At 36.7% G+C, this 24,426-nt stretch overlaps 1 protein-coding gene across 5 annotated transcripts in view; it reads left to right on the top strand.

Moving 5' to 3' along the window:
* Window positions 1-24,426, top strand: part of LOC138315172 (sushi, von Willebrand factor type A, EGF and pentraxin domain-containing protein 1-like) — a 31,505-nt gene continuing 7,079 nt past the window's right edge. For 2 of the 5 annotated variants that reach the window (XM_069255978.1, XM_069255979.1), the window contains exons 1-22: window positions 1-658; window positions 2,602-3,429; window positions 3,709-3,861; window positions 4,319-4,474; window positions 5,904-6,122; window positions 7,735-7,926; window positions 8,383-8,574; window positions 9,586-9,834; window positions 10,040-10,276; window positions 11,003-11,197; window positions 12,795-13,367; window positions 14,345-14,506; window positions 14,730-14,891; window positions 15,232-15,396; window positions 16,475-16,690; window positions 17,035-17,256; window positions 17,597-17,842; window positions 18,298-18,521; window positions 19,160-19,346; window positions 21,495-21,719; window positions 23,077-23,295; window positions 23,716-24,390. In XM_069255978.1, the coding sequence (XP_069112079.1) occupies window positions 2,715-3,429; window positions 3,709-3,861; window positions 4,319-4,474; window positions 5,904-6,122; window positions 7,735-7,926; window positions 8,383-8,574; window positions 9,586-9,834; window positions 10,040-10,276; window positions 11,003-11,197; window positions 12,795-13,367; window positions 14,345-14,506; window positions 14,730-14,891; window positions 15,232-15,396; window positions 16,475-16,690; window positions 17,035-17,256; window positions 17,597-17,842; window positions 18,298-18,521; window positions 19,160-19,346; window positions 21,495-21,719; window positions 23,077-23,295; window positions 23,716-24,390 (5,584 nt within the window). In that variant the 5' untranslated portion in view covers window positions 1-658; window positions 2,602-2,714. The remainder of the gene's footprint in view (window positions 659-2,601; window positions 3,430-3,708; window positions 3,862-4,318; window positions 4,475-5,903; window positions 6,123-7,734; window positions 7,927-8,382; window positions 8,575-9,585; window positions 9,835-10,039; window positions 10,277-11,002; window positions 11,198-12,794; window positions 13,368-14,344; window positions 14,507-14,729; window positions 14,892-15,231; window positions 15,397-16,474; window positions 16,691-17,034; window positions 17,257-17,596; window positions 17,843-18,297; window positions 18,522-19,159; window positions 19,347-21,494; window positions 21,720-23,076; window positions 23,296-23,715; window positions 24,391-24,426) is intronic. The other 3 variants (XM_069255980.1, XM_069255977.1, XM_069255981.1) reach the window with 3 other exon arrangements.

The raw sequence follows: 24,426 nt of genomic DNA on the forward strand, positions 1-24,426 counted from the left end.
GCCAGGAAACTTTACCTGTACCTCCCGCGAGACCGAGGCAAGTACCGGCGAGAAAGGTAAATCCATTAGTTTCCATCAGTATCACAGTTCCGGTTCACATCAATGAAATGGTACATGCTCAATAATTTGCGTCGTACATGGTCATTATAAAATAAAAAAAACACTTTCACCACCAGACGATATGTTAGAAGATCTGGTCCGTGTGTTAATTGGCGGTGCGCGTGGTCTGATAACGCTCCCGTTATCCCACTTCCCGCGACATTCTTTTGTTCTGAGTCTCCTCCCGATACACAGCAACCGCTCGTGGCTATCTCGTGCGTCAACAATGCATTTTATTTGTGACGTTACATGGGAAATAACGTAATTCAGATAACCAAATTTTTCGTGACAGTATATTTCATAGAAAAGGATGAACTTTCATTGGCGGAACGATTCACTATAGAGTGAATGAAGAAAGACATGTTTTTTGTATCACCAACACTGATGGCTACTGTCGCATCTTCTCGTTGACTGACGATTACAAGATTTGGTGGGGGAAAATCCCATTAATAATTTTTAGATTGATTGACAAATTTCGTTTGATCAAGTTCTTGCATTCTTGAGTGGATTGTTTAAGTTACCTGAGCAAGCAGTTAGAGTCAATGGAAATCCAACCAAGGTAATTTTCTTTTACGGACAATTTTTAGTTTAGGTTAATATAGAAGCTACCAAAGACAATGAGATATAGGATCATGCATTTTAGTTTAAAACAGTTGTTTTATTTTTATTAATTATTTCCAACAGATGGAAACAATACCACCGGAGATCGTAAATCAAGCCTGAAATTTTTGTTTACAAGTAGCATTGCCTCTTGGACCGTAATTACACAGAACAGATTATCAATTTTTCATAAAAATGAAACTTGTTTGAGATCAAAACCATTGCACATGTAGTAAAATACAGGGTTGTGTCTTTTATCCTTTGTTACGACAATATTTATAACGCAGGTTAATTTCGTTGAAATTTAATGTTTGCAAAGCATTTAAATTAACTTTTTCCTCACCATTAATTGAGACATTATCACCTTCTTTTCTCACTAAGAGTGCATAGAATATCTTAATATACCTTTATGAAGAAACATATTTGATACAGTTTTACAAATCAAAAACATTAAAATGGTTATTGTTCTTAAAAAATTGTCCGAAAAGGCCAAATTCCATCATTGTTTAAGCCTCTCTATTTCAGGTGTAGGAATATTATATTTAGTTTTTATAAGTGTGTTTGATTGTATAGTTTGCACTTATAGTCAAATTAATCCAATGGTACAAATGGTTATATCGTCCAGATAGTTCTAATGGTTATATTGTCCAGATAGTTTAAATGGTTAGATTGTCCAGATAGTTCTAATGGTTAGACTGTCTAGATTAAGTTCTAATGGTTAGATTGTCTAGATTAAGTTCTAATGGTTAGATTATCCAGACAGTTCTAATGGTTATATTGTCCAGATAGTTATAATAGTTAGAATGTCCAGATAGTTCTAATGGTTAGATTATCCAGACAGTTCTAATGATTATATTGTCCAGATAGTTCTAATGGTTAGATTATCCAGACAGTTCTAATGGTTATATTGTCCAGATAGTTCTAATGGTTAGATTGTCCAGATGGTTCTTATGGTTATATTGTCCAGATGGTTCTTATGGTTATATTGTCAGGATAGTTCTAATGGTTATATCGTCCAGATAGTTCTAATGGTTAGATTGCCCAGATAGTTCTAAAGGTTAGATTGTCTAGATTAAGTTCTAATGGTTAGATTTACCATATAGTTCTAATGGTTAAATTGTCCAGATTAAGTTCTAAAGGCTAGATTGTCCAGATAGTTTGACCAGATAGATCTAATAGTTACATTGTCTAGAAATAATAGTTCTAATAGTTATATTGTCTAGATAGTTCTAATGGTTAGATTGTCAGGATAAAGTTCTAATGGTTAGACATAGATTGTCCAGATAGTTCTAATGGTTAGATTGTCCAGAAAGTTCTAATGGTTAAATTGCCCAGATAGTTCTAATTGTTAGATTGTCCAGATAGTTATAATGGTTAGATTGTCCAGATTAAGTTCTATTGGTTAAATTGTCCAGATAGTTCTAATGGTCAAATTGTCCACATAGTTCTAATGGTTAGATTGTCCAGAAAGTTCTAATGGTTAAACTTTCCAGATAGTTCTAATGGTTAGATTGTCCAGATAGTTCTAATGGTTAGATTGTCCAGATTGAGTTTTAATGGTTAGATTGCTTTGATAGTTCAAATGATTAGAATTTTCCAGAAACCTTATATAGTATTCAGGTTGTTCAAAAACTAAAACAGTTCAATTGTCCACATAGTGGATGTTTTAATGGTTGAGTGATTTTCAGATGATTTTCCGGATAGTCAAATCTGGTAGATAGCTCAAATAGTTAGACTATCCAGATAGTTTAAAACACCATGTCTAGAAAGTGTTGCGGTCCAGTCTATAACATGTACTTAACCATGAAAGACTCTAAAATAGGATACACCAGTATTGCAATTATTCTTAAATTGTGCGACATGCCTATATGTTTACATCATACATAATTATTCTTATTTCAGCTTACACTTTGCATGACCTTGAACTGTATTGACCTGACCTTTTATGACATTGACCTGACCTAATTAACCTGTGCCTGTCCTGACCTCATTGCTGACGTGAGGATATCCAGGAGATGACTTCCAATATGCTAGGGCTGCTACTACTTCTTACCGGTACAATCTTCTTTGTCCAATCTACTGACCAGAGGTCAGATGTAGTGGAGAGAGGTCATCAGGTTTTAGAGGATTTCTATCAGCGTTATTCTTACTATGAAGTAGACCTTGTGTTTGTTTTGGACCGGTCAACGAGTGTGATGGCCGAGGGTTGGGGAGCAATGCTGGCCTTTGTAAGGTCAATTCTCCAACATTTTACAGTAGACAACAATAACACACGCGTAGCCATAGTAACATACAGCACCATACCAACGGTAGATATCAATGACCTTGGGGAGACTTTAGAGGACAAATGTTCACTGATGAGGAGAATAAGACAGAAGCTTATGAGAATACAGCTGTCTGGTTATACAGCCACACATGACGCCTTAGTGACAGTTCGAAACATTCTGTACTCGTCCCGAAGACGCGCCAAGAAGGCAGTGTTTGTATTGACTGATGGAAGGTCTAATATTGGACTACCGCCTGTCCGAGCCTCTGTGGAACTCCGGTCTCTTCGATGGAACTCTACGTGGAATGTAACAGTCGGGGGACCACAACTAGAGATATTTACCTTCGGGATACAGAATGCGGATGTGTCAGAGCTAGCTTCTATAGCCTCCCCACTTCCAAATCATACTTACCATCTACCCAACTTTAGAGAATTTGAAAAGCTGGCACGCTCTCTACACCTAGGTATGTTGTCACATTAAAAAAGTCAAGTTAATGATTAACATTTGAATTAACCTTTGAACTATAGAATCATTCAGCTCAACTAACTAGATGATTGTTAACACATTTAATCATATCCTTATACTATTTTTAGCTCTTTTTGCAACTGACCGAAAAATTAGTGAAAATTATTCAATGTCAGATTAACTGCTGTTTTGCAAAAAGAAATAGATTCAAAGTTATTTTACATTCTTTATCAATTGAAAAGAACCAAAACTGAAGGATGTAATCGCTAATTTTCAGACCAACAGAATGAAAATTGGCATTTTCTATCTGATAGAGAGGTATGTCACATGAACTGTTCTCAGCATGCTCAGTGTGCCTGTGGAACAAGGTCAGGTGACTATCACTGTGTTTGTCGGGGCGGATACAGCGGGAATGGTGTTACCTGTGAAGGTAAGTGAAAGAACCCACCCTATCGACCAATATTTATACATCATTCATGGTTGTGATGTTTCTGTAGGCCTGTCACGATTGGTCACTTTTTTTCTCCAGAAATGCCTTCAGCTTTGCTATGACATAGTGCAGGGATTTGTGTATACAATGTATATGGATAACAACAATGATAGTAACCCCTTGACTATCGAGGATGCCCTATTTGAATGCAAATTAGGCTTGCCATGTATTGCTTATTGAGGTTTTGCTTGTTGCTACCAACTAAAAGACCATATTCATTCTTATATGGCATATATCTCCTGCATCACCAAGTGAATTTCTTGATTCAAGAATATATATTCTTTTTGATTTTGGTTGTTCTGCAACATGTATACAAAATAATTTGTATGACTGAAAATAATATTACCATTACGTAATTGATATTTGTATCTTTGAAGTTACCTTTGTACATTTTCAGCATGTCCAGTTGGATTTTATAAGCCAGGACTGACCCCTGGTAGATGTCACCCCTGCCCCACCCACTCACTGACTAGGTCCCCAGGGGCCAGCTCTATTGAGCAGTGTCTATGTAGATCTCCTTACTATAGGGAAGGGCCAGGATTACCCTGTCAAAGTAAGTAAATGCACTTTTATATAATACTGCTTGAATTTTAAATAATTTACCATTATATTTATATAAGTGCCCCTGTTCCTATAAGCACCATTCCCTCTGTTCCTATAAGCACCTTACCCCCTGTTCCTAAAAGTGCCCCTCCACCTTTTTGAGGGCACAATTTCACTCACCTTAATTTTCAGTAAATGCAGACAAACTATGAAAACTGGGTAGGTTTCTCATTTGATTTTTAGGTCACCTGAGCATAGGTCATGGTGAACTATAGCGATAGTCTTTTGTCCGTCATCGTGCATCGAGTAAATATGAACCAAGCTTAATTAAACTTTGTATGAAGACTAACATTGGAAATATCTTGGACACATTCGAAAATCAACTTGATTTGATGGTAATTTGCAGAATTATTGCACTTTGCACTAATAATTATTATTGTATCTTGTGAACACGATAACTTGATAAATCGAGCTTAATGAAACTTTGTATGTAGACTAACATTGGAAATATCTTGGACAAGTTCGAAGATCAGATTGATTGGACTGTAACTTAATTACAGAGTTATTGCCCTTTGCACTAATAATTATTATTGGACCTTGTGAACACCATAACTTGAGTAAATATGTACTGAAGCTTTTTTTAGACTATATAACTTTGGAAAGATCTTGGATGAGTTTGTAAATCCGCCTGATTCAATTGTAACTTACAGAGTTATTGCCATTTGCAATAATAATTATTGATCCTTGTGAACATGTTAACTTGAGTAAATATGCACCAAGCTTAATGAAACTTTGTATGTAAGCTAACATTGGAAAGATCTTGAAAAAATCAGTTTGATTTGACTGTAACTTAATTATGGAGTTATTGTCCCTTCCAATAATAATAGTTGAACCTTGTGAACACGATAACGTGAATAAATATATGCACCATGAACAAAAGACATCAGTTGGCTAGTAAATGACATAACTAATTTGTATCAAATATCAGATGACCGTTAAGACCCATGGGCCTCATGTTCCTATTAAGCACCTTCTCATTTTTAGCTCACCTGGTCCAAAGGTGAGCTTATGCAATTTTTTGAGTTTTTGTGATAATTAGTAAAAAAAAATACCAAGGTGAGCAATACAGACCCTCTGGGCCTCTTGTTTTTCAATTTTTAGGCAAATGGGAATAATTCACGTAACACGTGATACACTATAAGGTTAATGTGCAGGACACTAGTCCTGCACAAACGTTGTCGGGTATCACGTGGTAAATGAATAAGTCTTATTGTATTTATGTATATATCGATTGTATTTAACCATTATGATGATTGTACGAATTCATCATTGTGCTAAGACGTTCAAAATTACTTTTGCACTAAAATTTGGTTGATTGATTATGCCACAATAAGTACCGTACAAATATTTACATTATTTTTGTTTTTGTATGTGAATAGTAAAAAAATGTGAGGATTTACCCAGCATTCCCAATGGTAGGAAGTTCCTTATACGAGGAAAGGTACATGATGAACGTCCAGACAGTGGAGAGCCATGTGACAACTTCCCTGACAACTCATGTCACTACCACTGTAACCATGGTTACAGACTGACAGGCCACCCAGGGCTAGTCTGTCTACCTAATGGAACGTGGCAGGGTCAGGTCCCCAGTTGTGATGGTAAGAAGCAAACAAATAGATGGGACATGTTAAATGTGTATATATGTGTCTGATTAACACAAAAATACATATAAAAATAATTTATTTTGCTTTTGGTGCTTGCACAATCAGTACTTATTACTTAATTGCATACAGGGCATAGTGCCATTGATTTGTTTCAGGACGCAATTAGTTATTTAGATATTTATAGATCTTAACGTAGACCGTCCCTTGTGTGACGTCATACGTTTGTTACGTCGCTATCCGAATCCCGGCAAACGTATTTTATTTCTCCGTACCCATCTATTACAACTTGCTTCTGAAATTGGCATTCGAGCAAGTATTTCGTCTAGAACCTTTTCTAGTGTTTACTTGAAGTGAATCAATCTAAAGGTGTGCCAATCGGTAAAAATTAACAAGGGTAGATGAATAACATAAAACGTTGAAAAGTTCTACGGATTCGCCTATTTTTTAACATTTTCAGACCAAAATTTAAGGGGTAGTAGGAAGCAAATCGGTCATAATTTGAAAAATAATGCGGTGAGGTATACTTTTTATTGGCTTTTCGTATTGCAAATAAGCCAATCTTCATGGAAATTCTAAAAAATCGATTTTTCTTGAGATCATTTTTTCAGAAAAAAAGAAAACATTACTATTTTGATGCAATTTTTCACTAAAAATGGGTCCAGATATAATTTTAAAATAACAATATTTCGTTTTATTTTGGAAAACCCAGCTTATTGGATATGGTAATGAATTCTAGATCACCTACTGAAGGTATGAACATGTTACAGGTATATTATTTATATGTTAAGGGATGCTACAGGGAGGAAATATTATTTATTTAAAAATCCTTAAAATCCGGATTATTAAGTCATTTGTACATATCTTTAAGCAACCCTGGAAGAAAAATTAACCCGGTGACATATGATTTTTATGCGGTTTTTGTGATCAGGGTATACCTAAAATCAAAATATCAAAAAATGAACGAAATCCATGAGAGGAAACCAGAAGGGACGGTCTACCTTAATCGCCATGTGGTCTTTATACACAGGTTGAATTATGACCCTAGATAAGTGGTCTTATAAAGCAGGTGGACTTTATACAGAGGTTTTACTGTATATGCAATTAAGAATTATAAGCAGAGATAAAATACTGAATACATATAGCTTTTACTACTTCTGCTTCTTAGAAGGGCTCAATACAAAGAATACAGGACAACTGGATTGCCCCTTGTAAGTATAATGTGATAAGTAATACAGGACAATTGGTTTGCCCGTTGTCAGTATAATGTGATTGGTAATACAGGACAACTGGTTTGCCCGTTTTCAGTATAACATGATTGGTAATACAGAACAACTGGTTTGCCCGTTGTCAGTATAATGTGATTGGTAATAGAAGACAACTAGATTGCCGTGTCAGTATAATGTGATTGGTAATAGAAGACAACTAGTTTGCCCGTTGTCAGTATAATGTGATTGGTAATACGAACAACTGGTTTGCCCGTTGTCAGTATAATGTGATTGGTAATAGAAGGATGCTTCAGTGAGATAGCACTATGACATTGATGGTTCTGTGTATTCATCGTGTCAATCGTTGTAAACGCTGACAGAAGTTTGGCTTTTGCTTTCAGTGATAGACTGTCAGAGATTAGACTTCCATCAAGAGGAAGTGAAGCATGGTGTGGCTACCTACACTGATAATAGAACCACATATGGTGCCACTTTGGCGGTGACATGTGACAAAGGCTGGCGAGCATTTGGTGACACAGTGAGGACATGTACTCGCCATGGAACCTGGTCTGGTACAAGGACTTGGTGTGTAGGTAAGATAGAAGTCTGGAGATCTCTGGATGTAGTATCGGTTAAGGTCAATTGTAAGGTTACATTAAGGTTATGTCAAGGTCACTTAAGTTAAGAAAAGGTCAGGGGTTACCTTTCCGATAACGTGGGTTTTCTCTGGACACTTCAGTTTCCTCCCACTCTAAGACCTCTTACATGCTTACATTCAAGGGCCATCAAAAGTGATTTATATAAGTTATATAACTTCTTTAGCAATCGATGTAAAATAAATAATGTTTATGTGATATTTAAGTGTAAAACTGTATTGCTATTATAAGGAGAATTTTTTGAAAGAACAGGTACTTGACACAGTTACCTGGGACATGTGACAACATTTCATTCCAAATGAATCGTTGCCAATTTCATTTGAATTGTTTATCAGTATGGTCCCTCATTAGCTAACAAATCTTTTCTTCTCTTTTTTACATATTTTTTTCTAGAATCCAAGTGTCCACCTTTGCCTCCAATTTCACAAGGGCAGATAACTCCAGAAAACTGTAGTAGAAGTCGCCAGATGCCAGGCCAGGTGTGTAATTATAAATGTAACCATGGTTACCAGATTCATGGCCCTGCTGTTCAAACATGTGACTTGTTCGGACATTGGACAATGGCCCTTAACACTTCATGTGTTGGTAAGTATATATATTCTGCTAATAAGCATGTAAATAGTACAAATTAATAAAATATAGAAAACATAATTGCACATGACTACTGTTTGATTTTTAGTACAGTATTTAAAATTTTTGGTTCGATTATAGTTTGACTTGTGTCAAAAGCCATGATCATTGAACTCATTTACTTATGAAATTTCATAATAGACTGGTCTAGTCTTTGATTAGAAGAGTCTAAATGTGTCTACAGGGGTGATTGAGTGAAGGACAGGTTTTTGCAGCTTTTGTGAAGGTGGATACCAGTGGATCTACCATTAGTACCTGACATCAGTGTTCTATGTTGGTTTTGAATACCTAACCCTGCCCCGATGTTGAAAGACTTGATGTAGAATGTCAGCTGGTAACCATTAACATGTAACGTGCTGGGATGAAGGGCTACCAAGTTTGCTCAAATAATGACCTTGACTTTCATTCAAGGTCATAGGGGTCAAATAGGCTAAAACCTTTAAACAACTTCTTGTGTATAACTAAGAGGCCTAGAGACCTGATATTGAGCATGTGGCATGCTGGGATGAAGGGCTACCAAGTTTGTTCGAATGAATGACCTTGATCTTCATTCAAGGTCACAGGGGACAAAAATGCTAAAATCTTTAAACAAATTTTCAAGAACTACAAGGCCCAGGGTACTGATATTGGGCATGAAGCATGCTGGGATGAAGGGCTACCACGTTTGTTCAAATCGATGACCTTGATCTTCATTCAAGGTCACAGGGGTCAAAAAGGCTAAAATATTTAAACAACTTCTTGTAAGTAAGTAAGAGTCCTAGAGACTGGATATTGGACTTGTAGCATGGTGGGGACCAAGGGACCTTCATTCTTGGTCTAATTCATCAAATATATCAGAACCTGAACTTCTTATATTAAAAGAGTTCTTTGTATTGCCTTAATTGTTTGCCACGACTATTTTCTTTGAGTGTTGTATTGTGCCAATTATCAGATGATTGTTAAGGCCCATGGGCCTCTTGTTTACAGATGTGGAACCGCCAGTTATCACTTGTCCAGAGGACATCAGAGTTCCTATCACCGAGGGAAATTTCACCTTCGTACACTGGCGAGAACAGAGTCCAAAGGTCACGGATAACTCAGGACAGGTCACCATTAAGCCTACTGTTTGGAAAGAAAGTCCTGCCAAAATGTCCTCTGGGTACCATCAGATTGAGTTCATGGCTGAAGATGGAGCAGGCAACCAGGCTTTCTGTACCCTAGGAGTCTTAGTGGTTGGTATGTGTCTGTCCAATAATTAAAGTAGAGATGATATATTCAGATTTACATTGAGGTATATTAAAAAAAAATCCATATGTATTAATTCCTTACAATTTGAATATGATTTTAAAGTGAAAATAACTAATTTTTGAGATTGAAAATGGTAGATATAGTCATATGCCTTCTGCCAATGACCTATATGAACTGTTTTCTGTGGCCACAGAGAGAACTGTGAGGAACACGTATTGTCCCAGTAACATAACCAGAGTGAATGTAGCAGGATATAAAACCCAGGTAACATGGGATCCACCTATATTCCTCGACAACAATAACGAAAGTGTAGAGTTCTACTGCAACCCTCAGAGTGGAACACTTTTCTCTATGGCAACACACAGTGTTTTCTGTGAACCTCTGATGCAAGGACAGACGGCAAGCTGCAACTTCTACATCAGTCTCACAAGTAAGCTTGAATATAACATCAGTCTCACAAGTAAGCTTGACTAATAAATTGTTATCAAGTCTCACAACATATAGTTCACAATGACATCAGTTTCACAAGTAAACTTGACTATGATATCAGTCTCACAAATAAGCTTGGCTGTGACATTATGCTCACATGTAACTTGACTATGACATTATTGTCACAAGTAAGGTTGAGTATTGACATCATTCTCACAACCAAGCATGACTTTGACATCATTCTCACATGTAAACATTAGTCTTATGAGTACCAGGAGAACGTAAACTGCTGGGTCATTCTCACCAAGAGTGCAAGACTAGGAGGGAAAATTACTCACATGGGAATGAGATCTGGATGATAAATCTATCTTGTAGATAATTTGAGAAGTCATTCAAATGAAAAATGTGAGATCTGGAACGTATGCCAATCTGACAGAGAACTTTAATGTTTTAGGAAGAGTTATTAGTTTATTACTCCCTTCGTGAGAATGTGATATTTTAAGGCGAGTCAATCCCACAGAGATTTTAAGTTGTAGAGTGAGTCATTCTCATAGAGAATGTGAGATGTAGATCACTGGCATAAGCAACTCCTTATGAAGATGTTAGAATTAAATTGGAATATAATCACTTGGAGCTTGTGAGAAATGAAGTGTGAGATACTCTATGAGGATATGATAGTTGGGAATGAGCCACATGTAAATATGAGCTTTTAATGTCAATGTTGCAGGGCGCCAGTGTGACTATCCCGCCCCACCGAGACATGGCAGCCTGATTTGTCCCGAGACCGCCGACTACCTGATGCAGTGTATTGTACAGTGTAATGACCAGTATGACTTCTACGACTTTCCTCAGGAAGTCTACAGCTGTCAGCTTAATGGTCAATGGTCACTCAGTGATGGTCATTTCTGGCCAGACTGCTCAGGTCAGTAAATGTAGATCCATTGTACTATAGAATGCACACAGCAGATTTATTTTATTTATACAGGGCAAACACCATGGCAAAGCTTGTAAGACTTGGTACTACTTAAGTAACAACAAAGACATTCCATTTGAGTTGAAAATGGCCGTTTATTATATTAAACGACGGTTGTAACAAAATATAATATTTGTTATATTTATACCAAAAAAGTCTTAGATGGGGGTCAAATCCGCCCATAAAAGTTAGACAATGTATAACATCAAATGAAAAGTTAGACAATGTATAACATCAAATGAATAATAAAAGAAACAGGAGGCTGTAAAGGGGAAGGTGGTGGGTAATGCTTAAAACTGTAAATTTAAATTAAATAATTGATGCAAAAGCACAATTAAAAACAATTGACCTTGACCGTACGAACCTTGTTGATCCATGATTGTCGTCCTCAGCTTCTGCTTGAATTAAGCTGCGTAATTGGTATTTATAGTGGTCTAAAAATAGCCTAAATTAATGCGCCACGAGATTAGACTGACCGCATCATGCGCTACGAGATTATACTGACCGCATCACTTATCCCTACCAGCCTCTTCATACATCTATATACATAGATCAATCTAACAGATACAGGAATAAAACATAGTCTGCCTGCATAAATTACATTAAAACAAGTTTTAATTTGCATTTATACAGGGCAAACTCCATGGCAAAGCTTGTAAGACTTGGTACTACTTAAGTAACAACAAAGACATTCCATTTGAGTTGAAAATGGCCGTTTATTATATTAAACGACGGTTGTAACAAAATATAATATTTGTTATATTTATACCAAAAAAGTCTTAGATGGGGGTCAAATCCGCCACAATGTTTTCCGCATACACTTAAGTGTATGCGGAAAACATCCCCCATCCGAAGCCATGGAGTTTCCTAAACCTGTATAACAACTGGGATATAGAAAATGGTAAACATGTAAATGAACCAGCTACTATTAAATGAGAACTGAATATAACGTTAAATCAAATCTTTCAGATTAGATATGTCTTAAGATATAAAACCTATTAGAATGAAACGACAAAAACTGTTGACACTGTCGATGAAATGGCCTTGAAATAATGTGGCACAAGCACTTAATGTACAAAAATATGAGATTTTGAGTAAATGCCCAGTCTCATATCCTGTTTACAGAAGCCATATTCATGAACATATATATATAAATATCTAAAGTTATTCTACCTAGCTTACAGACATTAATGACAACAAATATAGAATATTGTGTTGTTCACCACAAAGTGGTAGTTTCTGCTCCTTTACTCAGCATACTGGGAGTGGGGCGACTAGATTGCCCGTTGTCATTATAATGTGACCGGGTTGAGTGTGTTGCATGATGTCTTCAGTGACATGCTTCAGTGATATAGCACTATAAAAAAGACAAGGGTCCCACTATACAAGAAGACACAACACAAATAAACCGCAGTCTCCCAAAACATGCAACGCACGCTTCATCCACACTACTCACCGCATAAATGGGAGGCCATCCTTGCATGACCCTGGCTGTAAATTGGAGGTAAATTTAATCAAACAATCAAACAAACCATTTATTTGACAGAGAGGCATTTTCCTGGAATGGCAATGATGCAGTCCGAGTACGAATATTACTACTACAGTGGAGAATGTGAGGCTATGGAACCACATGTGGTGACCAGGTTCCTGTCTAAGATCCAGGCAGTGACACAGCAGATGTGTGGGGATGTCCTGTGTACTACAGGGGATGTAACTGTTGAATGTGGGGCACAATCTCGTAAACGAAGGGAAACTATATTGGACAAAAGTGAAATGTCAAGACTAAAAAGGGAAGTAACTCCTGATAAATCCAACTATAACTCATCATCTGATGGTCACAGACAAAAGTTGATCGTTCATTTTACAGTAAATGTTAGCAACCAGGGTTTCAACGACACTCTACAGGGACAGAAAAAAATCCTACGAACAATGAGGAGAATCAATGTAGCCTTACGGTACCACTTTACGCAGCAGAATTTGACCATGACCGACCCTGTCATGAATGAGACAATGGAGATATTACTTAGTGAACACAATCCTATAATACATAGACATCAGTTTGAGGAATGTGGACGTGGATTTGTTTCCAAAGTGCTGCACATCAATTTTGTATCCTGTGGTAAGATTTTCCTAGTGCCGTATTTATCGTAATTAGCGCCCCCCTCCTTCTATAAGTGCCCCTCCACTCTTCTGGAGAAGGGGTTACTAAGTTATATTAATGCCCCCATCCAATGGGTTTTACAATGTTTTACAGTTGTGTGATGCTTAATTCTAACATCAGCAATGTGTCCTATATTACATAACCTTGCAAGTCGTTCACATGTGAATTTGTTATAATTCAAGTTATTTTTGAGCACCCTTGGTACTAATTACGGTAATATAGTATCTTAATTTTACTCCAACAACACAAGAACTAAATAAACAGAATCATTCAACCCCTCTAAAACATTTTAACATTGACAAGCATAATGCTGCATTTGTCTCACACCAGTCATTTTTCTCTCACTCTAACTTTACCCTGATGAGCATCTTAATATATTGCCATATGATTTAAACCAATGCAAAAGAATATTGATTTGACATTATTGAATTGTTATTGTTAAGACATTGCATTTCTGTCTTGATGATACATTCAGAATCTGAATCAATGTTCTTGTGAAGCTTATGTTTCACTTGGGTGACAAATAAAAGGGAAAAATATGGTGAAAACCTCTATTTGAAGTAATAAAATCCTTTTTGTATGTGTTCCAGGATCATCATCACTGAATTTCCTGAAATTGATTCATATGTTCTATGACCTTAATGTGATAATAGACCTTAGAACACATGCTCCATAACCTTGATCAATTTCCTTTTAACCTTCTTGCATGTATTTCATGACCTTTAATAATGTGTTCCATAATATTGATACATGTGTTCCATGACCTTGAGTCATGTGTTCCATGACCTTGAGTCATGTGTTCCATGACCTTGATTATATGTTCTATGACCTTGAGACATGTGTTCCATGGCATTGAGAATGTTTTCCATGACCTTGGTACATGTGTTTGCATGACCTTGATACATGTGTTCTATGACCTTGGTTTATTTTTGTAGTTGCCTGTCCGGTTGGAATGTTCCATGACCAAGAAAATAACACGTGCAAGTCCTGTCCAATGAGGACATACCAAGATAAGGAGGCGAGTACCCACTGTGAACCTTGCCCTCGTGATACAATAACCTTGACCCCTGGAGCTGATAATGTCACCAAATGTTTAGGTAGGTAGCTTTATGATTGATTACATGAGAAAAAAAAATGTAAAACAAGGGACTTATTTAACCAGATTTGATACATGTACACTAATGAAACCATTTGATATGGAAACTTCATTAGGACAGCATACATAATATTCTGCATTAGTAAATAAATGTACAGATGAATTAACAAGGATAAATTGCAATTTTGTCATATTTAATGTTATGTTGTTGTTTTCCTCCCAAGAGCATTGTCCTGTTGGCCACTATTCATTGAATGGTCTAGAACCCTGTTCTCCCTGTAGAGTCGGGTCATACCAGGAGTTCAGAGGTCAAAGGTCATGCAAAGCTTGTCCATCTAACACTACAAATATTCCAGGACAGACTGAATCAAAAGAACGCTGTAAAGGTGAGTATCTGTGCGAGTCATACTTCATGTAATGGCTAGTGTTTACAGAGGTTAGATAGTAGATACCATGATGATTATTGCTTATATAAGTCAGATGTAGTGTAAAGTGTTAATATAGGTCAGAGATAATATAAAGTTCAAGTTTTAAAGGCCAGGGATCATGTTTGTAAAGGTCAGAGTTCATGTAAGGTTTGATGTTAATTTAGGCTAGAGATGATAAAAATCAGTGTTTATAAAGGTCAAGTCAGTTAAAGGTTAAATGAAATAAAAATCTAGTTTCTTTTTATGTAAAAAAAAGATAAATGCACATAGCTTCAGAATGAAGTTTTCCTGTATTCAGAGAGATGTAACCCGGGGACATACAACTCTGAGTCTGGACTGCACCCCTGTGTTCCCTGCCCTGTGGGAACCTTCCAGCCTAATCCTGGATCTCTCAGCTGTATCCTGTGTTCTAACAACATGACAACACCTTTATCAGGGGCCATAACTGGAGACACTTGTCAGGGTAAGTACTGTCTTTATAGAAGACAGAACTGTATGTTAGACTATAACTGTAGATTTTTGTCAGGGTAGTTACTGTCTTTATAGAAGACAGAACTGTATGTTAGACTATAACTGGAGACACTTCTCAGGGTAGGTACTGTCTTTATAGAAGACAGAACTGTATGTTAGACTATAACTGTAGGTGTTTTTCAGGGTAGGTACTGTCTTTATAGAAGACAGAACTGTATGTTAGACTATAACTGTAGGTGTTTTTCAGGGTAGTTACTGTCTTTATAGTAGACAGAACTGTATGTTAGACTATAACTGTAGATGTTTGTCAGGGTAGGTACTGTCTTTATAGTAGACAGAACTGTATGTTAGACTATAACTGTAGATGTTTGTCAGGGTAGTTACTGTCTTTATAGAAGACAGAACTGTATGTTAGACTATAACTGTAGGTGTCTGTCAGGGTAGGTACTGTCTTTATAGAAGACAGAACTGTATGTTAGACTATAACTGGAGACACTTGTCAGGGTAGGTACTGTCTTTATAGTAGACAGAACTGTATGTTAGACTATAACTGTAGGTGTTTTTCAGGGTAGTTACTGTCTTTATAGTAGACAGAACTGTATGTTAGACTATAACTGTAGATGTTTGTCAGGGTAGGTACTGTCTTTATAGTAGACAGAACTGTATGTTAGACTATAACTGTAGATGTTTGTCAGAGTAGGTACTGTCTTTATAGTAGACAGAACTGTATGTTAGGCTATAACTGTAGATGTTTGTCAGGGTAGTTACTGTCTTTATAGAAGACAGAACTGTATGTTAGACTATAACTGGAGACACTTCTCAGGGTAGGTACTGTCTTTATAGAAGACAGAACTGTATGTTAGACTATAACTATAGATGTTTTTCAGGGTAGGTACTGTCTTTATAGAAGACAGAACTGTAGACTATAACAATAGATGCTTGACAGAATGTATACAGTTCAACATGATAGTTGAAGGTAATTAAAATGAGCATGCAAAATATCTATAAACACATCAGTGCATATTGGAGAGAAAATAAAAGATAAATTCTTAGATGTCTTGTTTCCTCAGATTTTGATTTTTGTGGTAATGTAACACGTGACCACTGTAACCATGGTGACTGTGTTTCTCTGGTGGATGGATATCAGTGTAACTGTCACCAAGGCTATACCGGCGACATCTGTGATGTAGAGAAAAATGAATGTGAGGATGATCCCTGTCTCCACAACTCTACCTGTCTCAATTCTGTGGGCAGTTACCTTTGTCTTTGTCAGCATACCTATACAGGTAAGGTATTCAACTACAACAGATAACTTGTATTCAACTATCACAGGTAAGGTATTCAACTATCATAGGTAAGGTATTCAACTATCATAGGTAAGATATTCAACTGTCATAGTTAAGGTATTCAACTATCATAGGTGAGTTATTCAAATATTACAAGTAAAGTATTCAACTATTACAGGTAAGATATTCATTTATCATAAGAAAGGTATTTTAGCTATCATAAGTAAGTACATATTCAACTATCACTGGTGTCACAGGTAAGGTATTCAACTGTCATTATATAATATAAGTTATTCAAATATCAATTTATCCCATGCCATTGTTTATTATTTAAACTGTTACAGGAGAGAGATGTGAGACACGGGTAAGTCTGTGTGACTCTGATCCATGTGAGAATGGAGGCTCCTGTCAGGATACTGAGGAGGGCTACCATTGCTACTGTCCCTTCTCTTACACAGGAAGTCAATGTCAGAATTATCTCCCCTGTGCCTCCAGACCATGTTACCATGGCGACTGTGAGACAGATGACCTTAACTTTCGTTGTAGATGTCACTCCGGATTTACAGGTAATGACAATAAGACAAGTGTATTTGTCTTGATCCGCAGCAATGTCTGTGTTTAGATACCCTACAGATCCAGACATTTGAAATTAGTTTTATAGCTGTATATTTATAACTCATTCATTTTTTTTTTCATTAAATAACATGCAGATCTACAGAAATGACCTTGACTTGGGTAATTCAATGTTATATTAGTTAACGATTAAAGATCCATGAATAGTATAAAAAGTTGTAATGCTGGTGCTTTGTCTAAACACGTTAGTAATATATGAATTACAAATATAGATGAGTGATGCAGACCCTAATACTTCTTTGATTTTAAGTATTTTATTAATTAATTTACTAGGTAAACTCTGTGACCAGCCTGACCACTGTGTACCTCAGCCTTGTAGAAATGGAGGATCATGTGTCTCCCTACTAACGAATCACACCTGTAATTGTCTACCTGAGTACACAGGTGGAGAGTGCGAGATCCCCAGCAGAGAGACATGTGTAGGAGTTGTGTGCGGTAATGGTGGTGTTTGTGTAGTTAAAGACCGACGTCCAAAATGTAGTTGTGCGGCAGGCTATGGAGGACAATACTGTCAGCAAAGTAAGGGTCTTCATAAAAGTCTGCAGTTACTGAAATGTGACTTGTTATAAGAAAAATTCTCAATGACCAGGTAGTAAAATCAATTCAATATTAAGATCACATGGCATTAGTCATGTCAGTTTATTTGCAAACTTGAAAACTTTTTTCAATCTAATGACAAATAAAACCTCCTCATATGTCCTTGGTGGATGATATAGAGAAAGGAATTTGTTTGATTTGCCCTAAGATTAATAGATACTAACATAACAATGTCATTGTTGTCTAAAGTCAGGGTTGATCAAAACATGGAATATTATCAACTAAATATGGATAATTTGTACTGTGACTCGTAAATAAGTTATTGAGAGAATTAGATAAAGGAGCTCCTTAAGTGAAAGTTTGGCATTGTATGATAATTTCCAAGGATACTTTGTCTTCAATTTAATCATACCTGGATAATTATTTAAATCTTGCAGTCATATCCCCTGACTTTGACCTGGTGTTTGATAATTTGGGTCCTCCTGGGTCTGTACTGCTCCGCCCCACCCACGGGGATCTAAAGTCTATCACAGTTTGTATGTGGCTGCGGAGCGTGGACACTATGAACTATGGTACACCATTCTCCTATGCTGTGGAGACCAACGACCTATACTGGCAGGAGAACAACATGTTCACACTCTCTGATTACGGACAGCTTACGGTAAACAGATACCATGGTATCACTGCCATTACATTGACTGGATCCTTTCTGTATAAGTGTATATCAAAGCTCTTTTCAAATATGTTTTTATAGTGTTTCTTATTAGGTATATAATTATCTAGGGTGCCAAAACAATTTTTGAGGGGCAGTTATTGGAAAATTATTCCTTGATTATTCTTCAGATTTCCCAGATTATTCCGTAAGCTGTAAAGTGGAAAATGAAAAAGCAAAAAGAAAGATCCTTGAATTAATTAGATTTTCAAAGAAATTTTACCATTAGTCAACATGCCCTTGATCACTTGTATATACTGGATGTTGGTTGATGTTTTTTTTTTCAGGGATTCTAGTTTTTCTTTACTGCTTATAATAGCCTGGCAATACGGGGGCTTTAAGATATAAATTAGTAACACCTTCTGGTGATTGTATCATCATATTTCGACACAATTGTGGTGATGTCATTATCTCCAGAAGATGGGACTAATCGACGATAAATCATACTTTACCCACAATGTCTTGGGATCTCAAAACCCCTGGGCCCTGTATTAAAACAGATTTGTATTTCCTTGAGTTAACTTGTGAAATCCCTAAAAAGTAAAGCGTTAAATCAGCATCTATACATATGCATTAATATCTCGCAGTTATATGTCCATGGTGATGTCGCAGTGACCAATGTCGGGGTAAATGATGGTAGGTGGCAGCATATATGTGTGGCTTGGCAGAGCAGTGGCGGCCTCTGGTGGCTGTATGTCAATGGAACGACCGTGGACAGGGGAGATAACTTAGCACCAGGTCAGACCATTCAAGGAGAGGGATACCTGGTTTTAGGTAAAATTCTGTAAGACATAAAAATAATGCCATATTATTGTCTAGCATGTGAAGTGTTGCTGTAAGTTAACCTACAGATGAAAAAATATTGATTTCATTAAATTGATTTTTAAAACAAATTCATTATTTCAAAGTCAGAGTTGAACCTTTTTTTATGTTTATCATATTTACCTGACTGGTCTGTACTGTTGTAGTTTGTCATATTATCTTGACTGGTCTGTACAGTTTAAGTTTGTCATATTAACCTGACTGGTCTGTACAATTGTAGTTTTATCATATTAACCTGATTTGTCTGTACTGTTGTAGCTTGTCATGTTAACCTGAGCTGTCTGTACTGTTGTAGTTTATCATATTAACCTGAGCGGTCTGTACTGTTGTAGCTTGTCATATTAACCTGACTGGTCTTTCTTTACTGTTGTAGTTTGTCATATTAACTTGACTGGTCTGTACTGTTGTAGTTTGTCATATTAACTTGACTGGTCTGTACTGTTGTAGCTTGTCATATTAACCTGAGCGGTCTGTACTGTTGTAGCTTGTCATATTAACCTGACTGGTCTGTACTGTTGTAGTTTGTCATAGTAACCTGACTGGTCTGTACTGTTGTAGCTTGTCATATTAACCTGAGCGGTCTGTACTGTTGTAGTTTTGTCATATTAACCTGATTTGTCTGTACTGTTGTAGTTTTTCACATTAACATGACTGGTCTGTACTGTTGTAGCTTGTTATATTAACCTGGCTGGTCTGTACTGTTGTAGCTTGTCATATTTACCTGACTGGTCTGTACTGTTGTAGCTTGTCATATTAACCTGACTGGTCTGTACTGTTGTAGCTTGTCATATTAACCTGAGCGGTCTGTACTGTTGTAGTTTGTCATATTAACCTGAGCGGTCTGTACTGTTGTAGCTTGTCATATTAACCTGAGCGGTCTGTACTGTTGTAGTTTGTCATATTAACCTGAGCGGTCTGTACTGTTGTAGTTTGTCACATTAACATGAGCGGTCTGTACTGTTGAAGCTTGTCATATTAACCTGGCTGGTCTGTACTGTTGTAGCTTGTTATATTAACCTGATTTGTCTGTACTGTTGTAGTTTGTCATATTAACCTGACTGGTCTGTACTGTTGTAGCTTGTCATATTTACCTGACTGGTCTGTACTGTTGTAGCTTGTCATATTAACCTGAGCGGTCTGTACTGTTGTAGTTTGTCATATTAACTTGACTGGTCTGTACTGTTGTAGCTTGTCATATTAACCTGACTGGTCTGTACTGTTGTAGTTTGTCATATTAACCTGAGCGGTCTGTACTGTTGTAGCTTGTCATATTAACCTGAGCGGTCTGTACTGTTGTAGTTTGTCACATTAACCTGAGCGGTCTGTACTGTTGAAGCTTGTCATATTAACCTGACTGGTCTGCACTGTTGTAGCTTGTCATATTTACCTGAGCGGTCTGTACTGTTGTAGTTTGTCATATTAAGATAAAGATATACTGTAAATTGGGATATTTTGGATGTGGTCATATTTTGGCTTATATGGCGTTTGGCATGAAAGCACCAAAATTTAACACCAAAATGTGGCTATGTGTTTATTTGTTTGTATATAACGATCAATACATCTGCATACCATTTATTAGGTATGTAAACATGTACTCTCAGGCAAATTACTTAATCACGTTTTATAAACAAACAATTAAGGTATGTGCTGTCTGCCGGAAAAAATATGTTACCTGCAGGAGTCTTTCTTTTGTGCAAACATGTATATAATAAGATGTGTGACTATTAATCACTTCTATTGAAGACCAATATTTCAAAGGGTTGTCTTTGTATCGATAAGGCTTCTAAACTATTCACGTCGGTTTTCCATTGTAGCGGGATCTATGTGGATAGACAAAGTAAATCTTCAGTTGTTTTTTTCTTTAATCAAATCAAGTTATGCACCAAAATCTTACATGACATAGGGAAACTACATGGCATAGGGAAACACCAAATTTAAACAAACCAAAATTTAGCCAACCTATTTTGATACAAAAATACTGAATTTTCCAGACACCAAAATATCCCAATTTACAGTAAATGTATCCAATACAGTCATCAAAATTATTGCATTTTCAAAAAATCTCTGCATATAGAAATTCCTTTTAAATATTTGATACAGGACAGGAACAGAACACTGTTGGTGGTACATTTAGTAGTTCAGAGGCCTTCATTGGAGAAATGTCACAGTTTAATGTCTTTGATCGGCTGCTAAATAACGATGATATCAAGAAATTAGCCAATCAGGACATCTGTAACAAAACTTTCGGAAATATTGTTGCATGGACAGAAGTGATTGGAAATGTCCATGGGAGTGTCAAAATTCGGCAAGGTAGTCACTGCTTAGGTATGTATTTCACATCTTCTATATAATTTTACAAATAATTATGGTTTTACTTTCATATTAATAAATGTGAATTATTATTCCCCTATATATTTATTTTATGACAATGGTCTAGACCACTAAGGGAGGGATTGCAACAATTTTGATGCAACATAATTATTGGCCAAATGATGGCTCCCGAAAAGGTTTACTGTAGGAGGAAGCTGGGCTCAGTATCCATGTAGTTAGGAAGACTGTCTTTGGTAGTATATAAGTATAATGTATATTTCATTGAGATAGCGCTATATATTTAACATCATCTTCGCACAGTCACAAGGAGACTTACATAGAATTAAACACTGTAAAAAGCAGCAATCAGAGGGACATGCAGCTTTATTTACTAATACTTCAAAATAAAACCCATTTATTTATAAGACATGTGTTAAACTTTAAATTCTTATCCATGTCATACATTATTTCCAAGATAATATTTTTTTTGGCTCTGTTTGAAAAGACCAAACAGTATTGAATTTTAAATATGTAATTATATACCCCCTGCAACGAAGTCTGTCTGTCTGTCTGTAGATACTACTTTATGTCCGGCAAACTCCTCCTAAACTACCTGACAGATTTTTGATAACATTGGTATGAACAGAACCCTGAACCCTGACATAAAGGGGAGTTCAGGATAAGTTATAGCGTTCTGCAATGTCCCCTATTACTGGAGTCATTACTAAAATTGTGCAGGGTAGGGGGGGGGGGGGGGGGGTATATTAGGGGGTATTCACCTTGGTGACATGGTTACATTTCTAGATCTATATGCCTCATTAACATGATTGTAAAGTGAGTGCCTGTCCAATGACTGTGCCATACATAAGACAGTTTGTATAGACTTGATTGTTAGGGTTTGAATGCGATAAACTGTCACTATGGTTACCAGCGGAGAACCACAAGTTAATGAACCAATCAATGAATGTTACTTGGATGTATGTCATTTTTTTTGGTTCTGTTTGAAAAGACCAAACAATATTGAATTTTAAATTTTAACTACAAGACTTGTTATATGACCTATGTCTATACAGACCCAATCTCTTTTGTTCCTGCGTATGTAATTATATACCCCCTGCAACGAAGTCTGTCTGTCTGTCTGTAGATACTACTTTGTCCGGCAAACTCCTCCTAAACTACCTGACAGCTTTTGATAACATTTGGTATCACAGAACCCTGAACCCTGACATAAAGGGATGTTCAGTAAGTTATAGCGTTCTGCAATGTCCCCTATTACTGGAGTCATTACTAAAATTGTGCAGGGTTGGGGGTGGGGGGGGGTATTAGCTGTTCACCTTGGTGACATTTCTAGTACTATATGCCTCATTAACAGATGTAAATGAGTGCCTGTCCAATGACTGTGCCATACATAGACAGTGTATAGACCTGATTGGAGGGTTTGAATGCAAGAACTGTCACTATGGTTACCAGGGAGACCACTGTGATGAACCAATCAATGAATGTCTACTGGATGTATGTCAGAATGAGGCTAAATGTTCTGATGGACCTCTTCCTTTTGATTTCCTGTGTGAATGCAGGCCTGAATACACAGGTAAAATATTGAGATGATTAATTTGTATATATCAACAAATCTGCAGTCATCAAATTTTCTGATAATTTGAAATTAACTTTCAAATGACTGTTTTATTCCACAAATGAATTGCTTAAGAAGTCTAGATATAACTGTTAGGCCAGATAAAAACAGCTGTCTTAGTTAGCAATCGCCTATGTATAAAGACCACATACTTCTTAAAGCCTCTTTCTTTATGTTCCAAATAGAACATTTTAACACAATTGACTTGTCTATAAGACCTACTGTCTATACAGACCCTATATCTTTTGTCCACTGTGTGGTCTATATTGACAGGTTCCAACATTCATGACTATATTTATGAAATCAAAATTCATTATCAACTTGTTTTAAATATGTCCATTTTACCTTTACAATAATTGCATTACTCAATGAATCTAGGATCCAGCTGTGAGGTTGTTATTAATGTATGTGACTCGAGCCCATGTCAGGCAAACAGCACCTGTGTGATTGGTTCAGACGGTCGCCACAACTGTCTCTGTCCCTCAGGAGTCAACAACTGTGATTCCCCCATCCAGGCCTGTTACCATGGTTACTGTCAGAACAACGCCATCTGTACTCAAACAGAACTCCACAAACCACAATGTGTATGTTCTCCAGGCTTCCAAGGTCAGTTTTGTGAGGTCAAGGACTGTCAAGGTCATCCTTGTCAGAATGGAGGGACTTGTACAAGTACAGGTCAAGGATACAAGTGTAGCTGCAGAAATTCATGGAAGGGAGATAACTGTGAGATATCCTTTGTGCCAAGCTGTGAAATGAACCCTTGTCTGAATAATGGCACCTGTGTTGTCTCCCCTGACGAGGAGCTGGGGTATAGGTGTAAATGTAAGTCTAAATCTGGACTGACACTGGGACCAAACTGTGAATATAACCCCTGTGAAATAAATCCTTGTCAGAACACAGGGACCTGTATCTTGATGGAAGACAGTAAATATCGCTGTCTCTGTCCAGCAAATGTTAGTGGTCAGTTGTGTGAGGGAGATAATGAAAAACTGACCACTTATCAGAATATCAAGACCTTGGTCGTTACACAGACTTCAACCCTGAAACATACAGGTAAACATACACTAACACACTTGATTAATTCATATA

Source organism: Argopecten irradians, chromosome 2 (assembly GCF_041381155.1).
Source record: "Argopecten irradians isolate NY chromosome 2, Ai_NY, whole genome shotgun sequence".
NCBI classification, from domain to species: domain Eukaryota; kingdom Metazoa; phylum Mollusca; class Bivalvia; order Pectinida; family Pectinidae; genus Argopecten; species Argopecten irradians.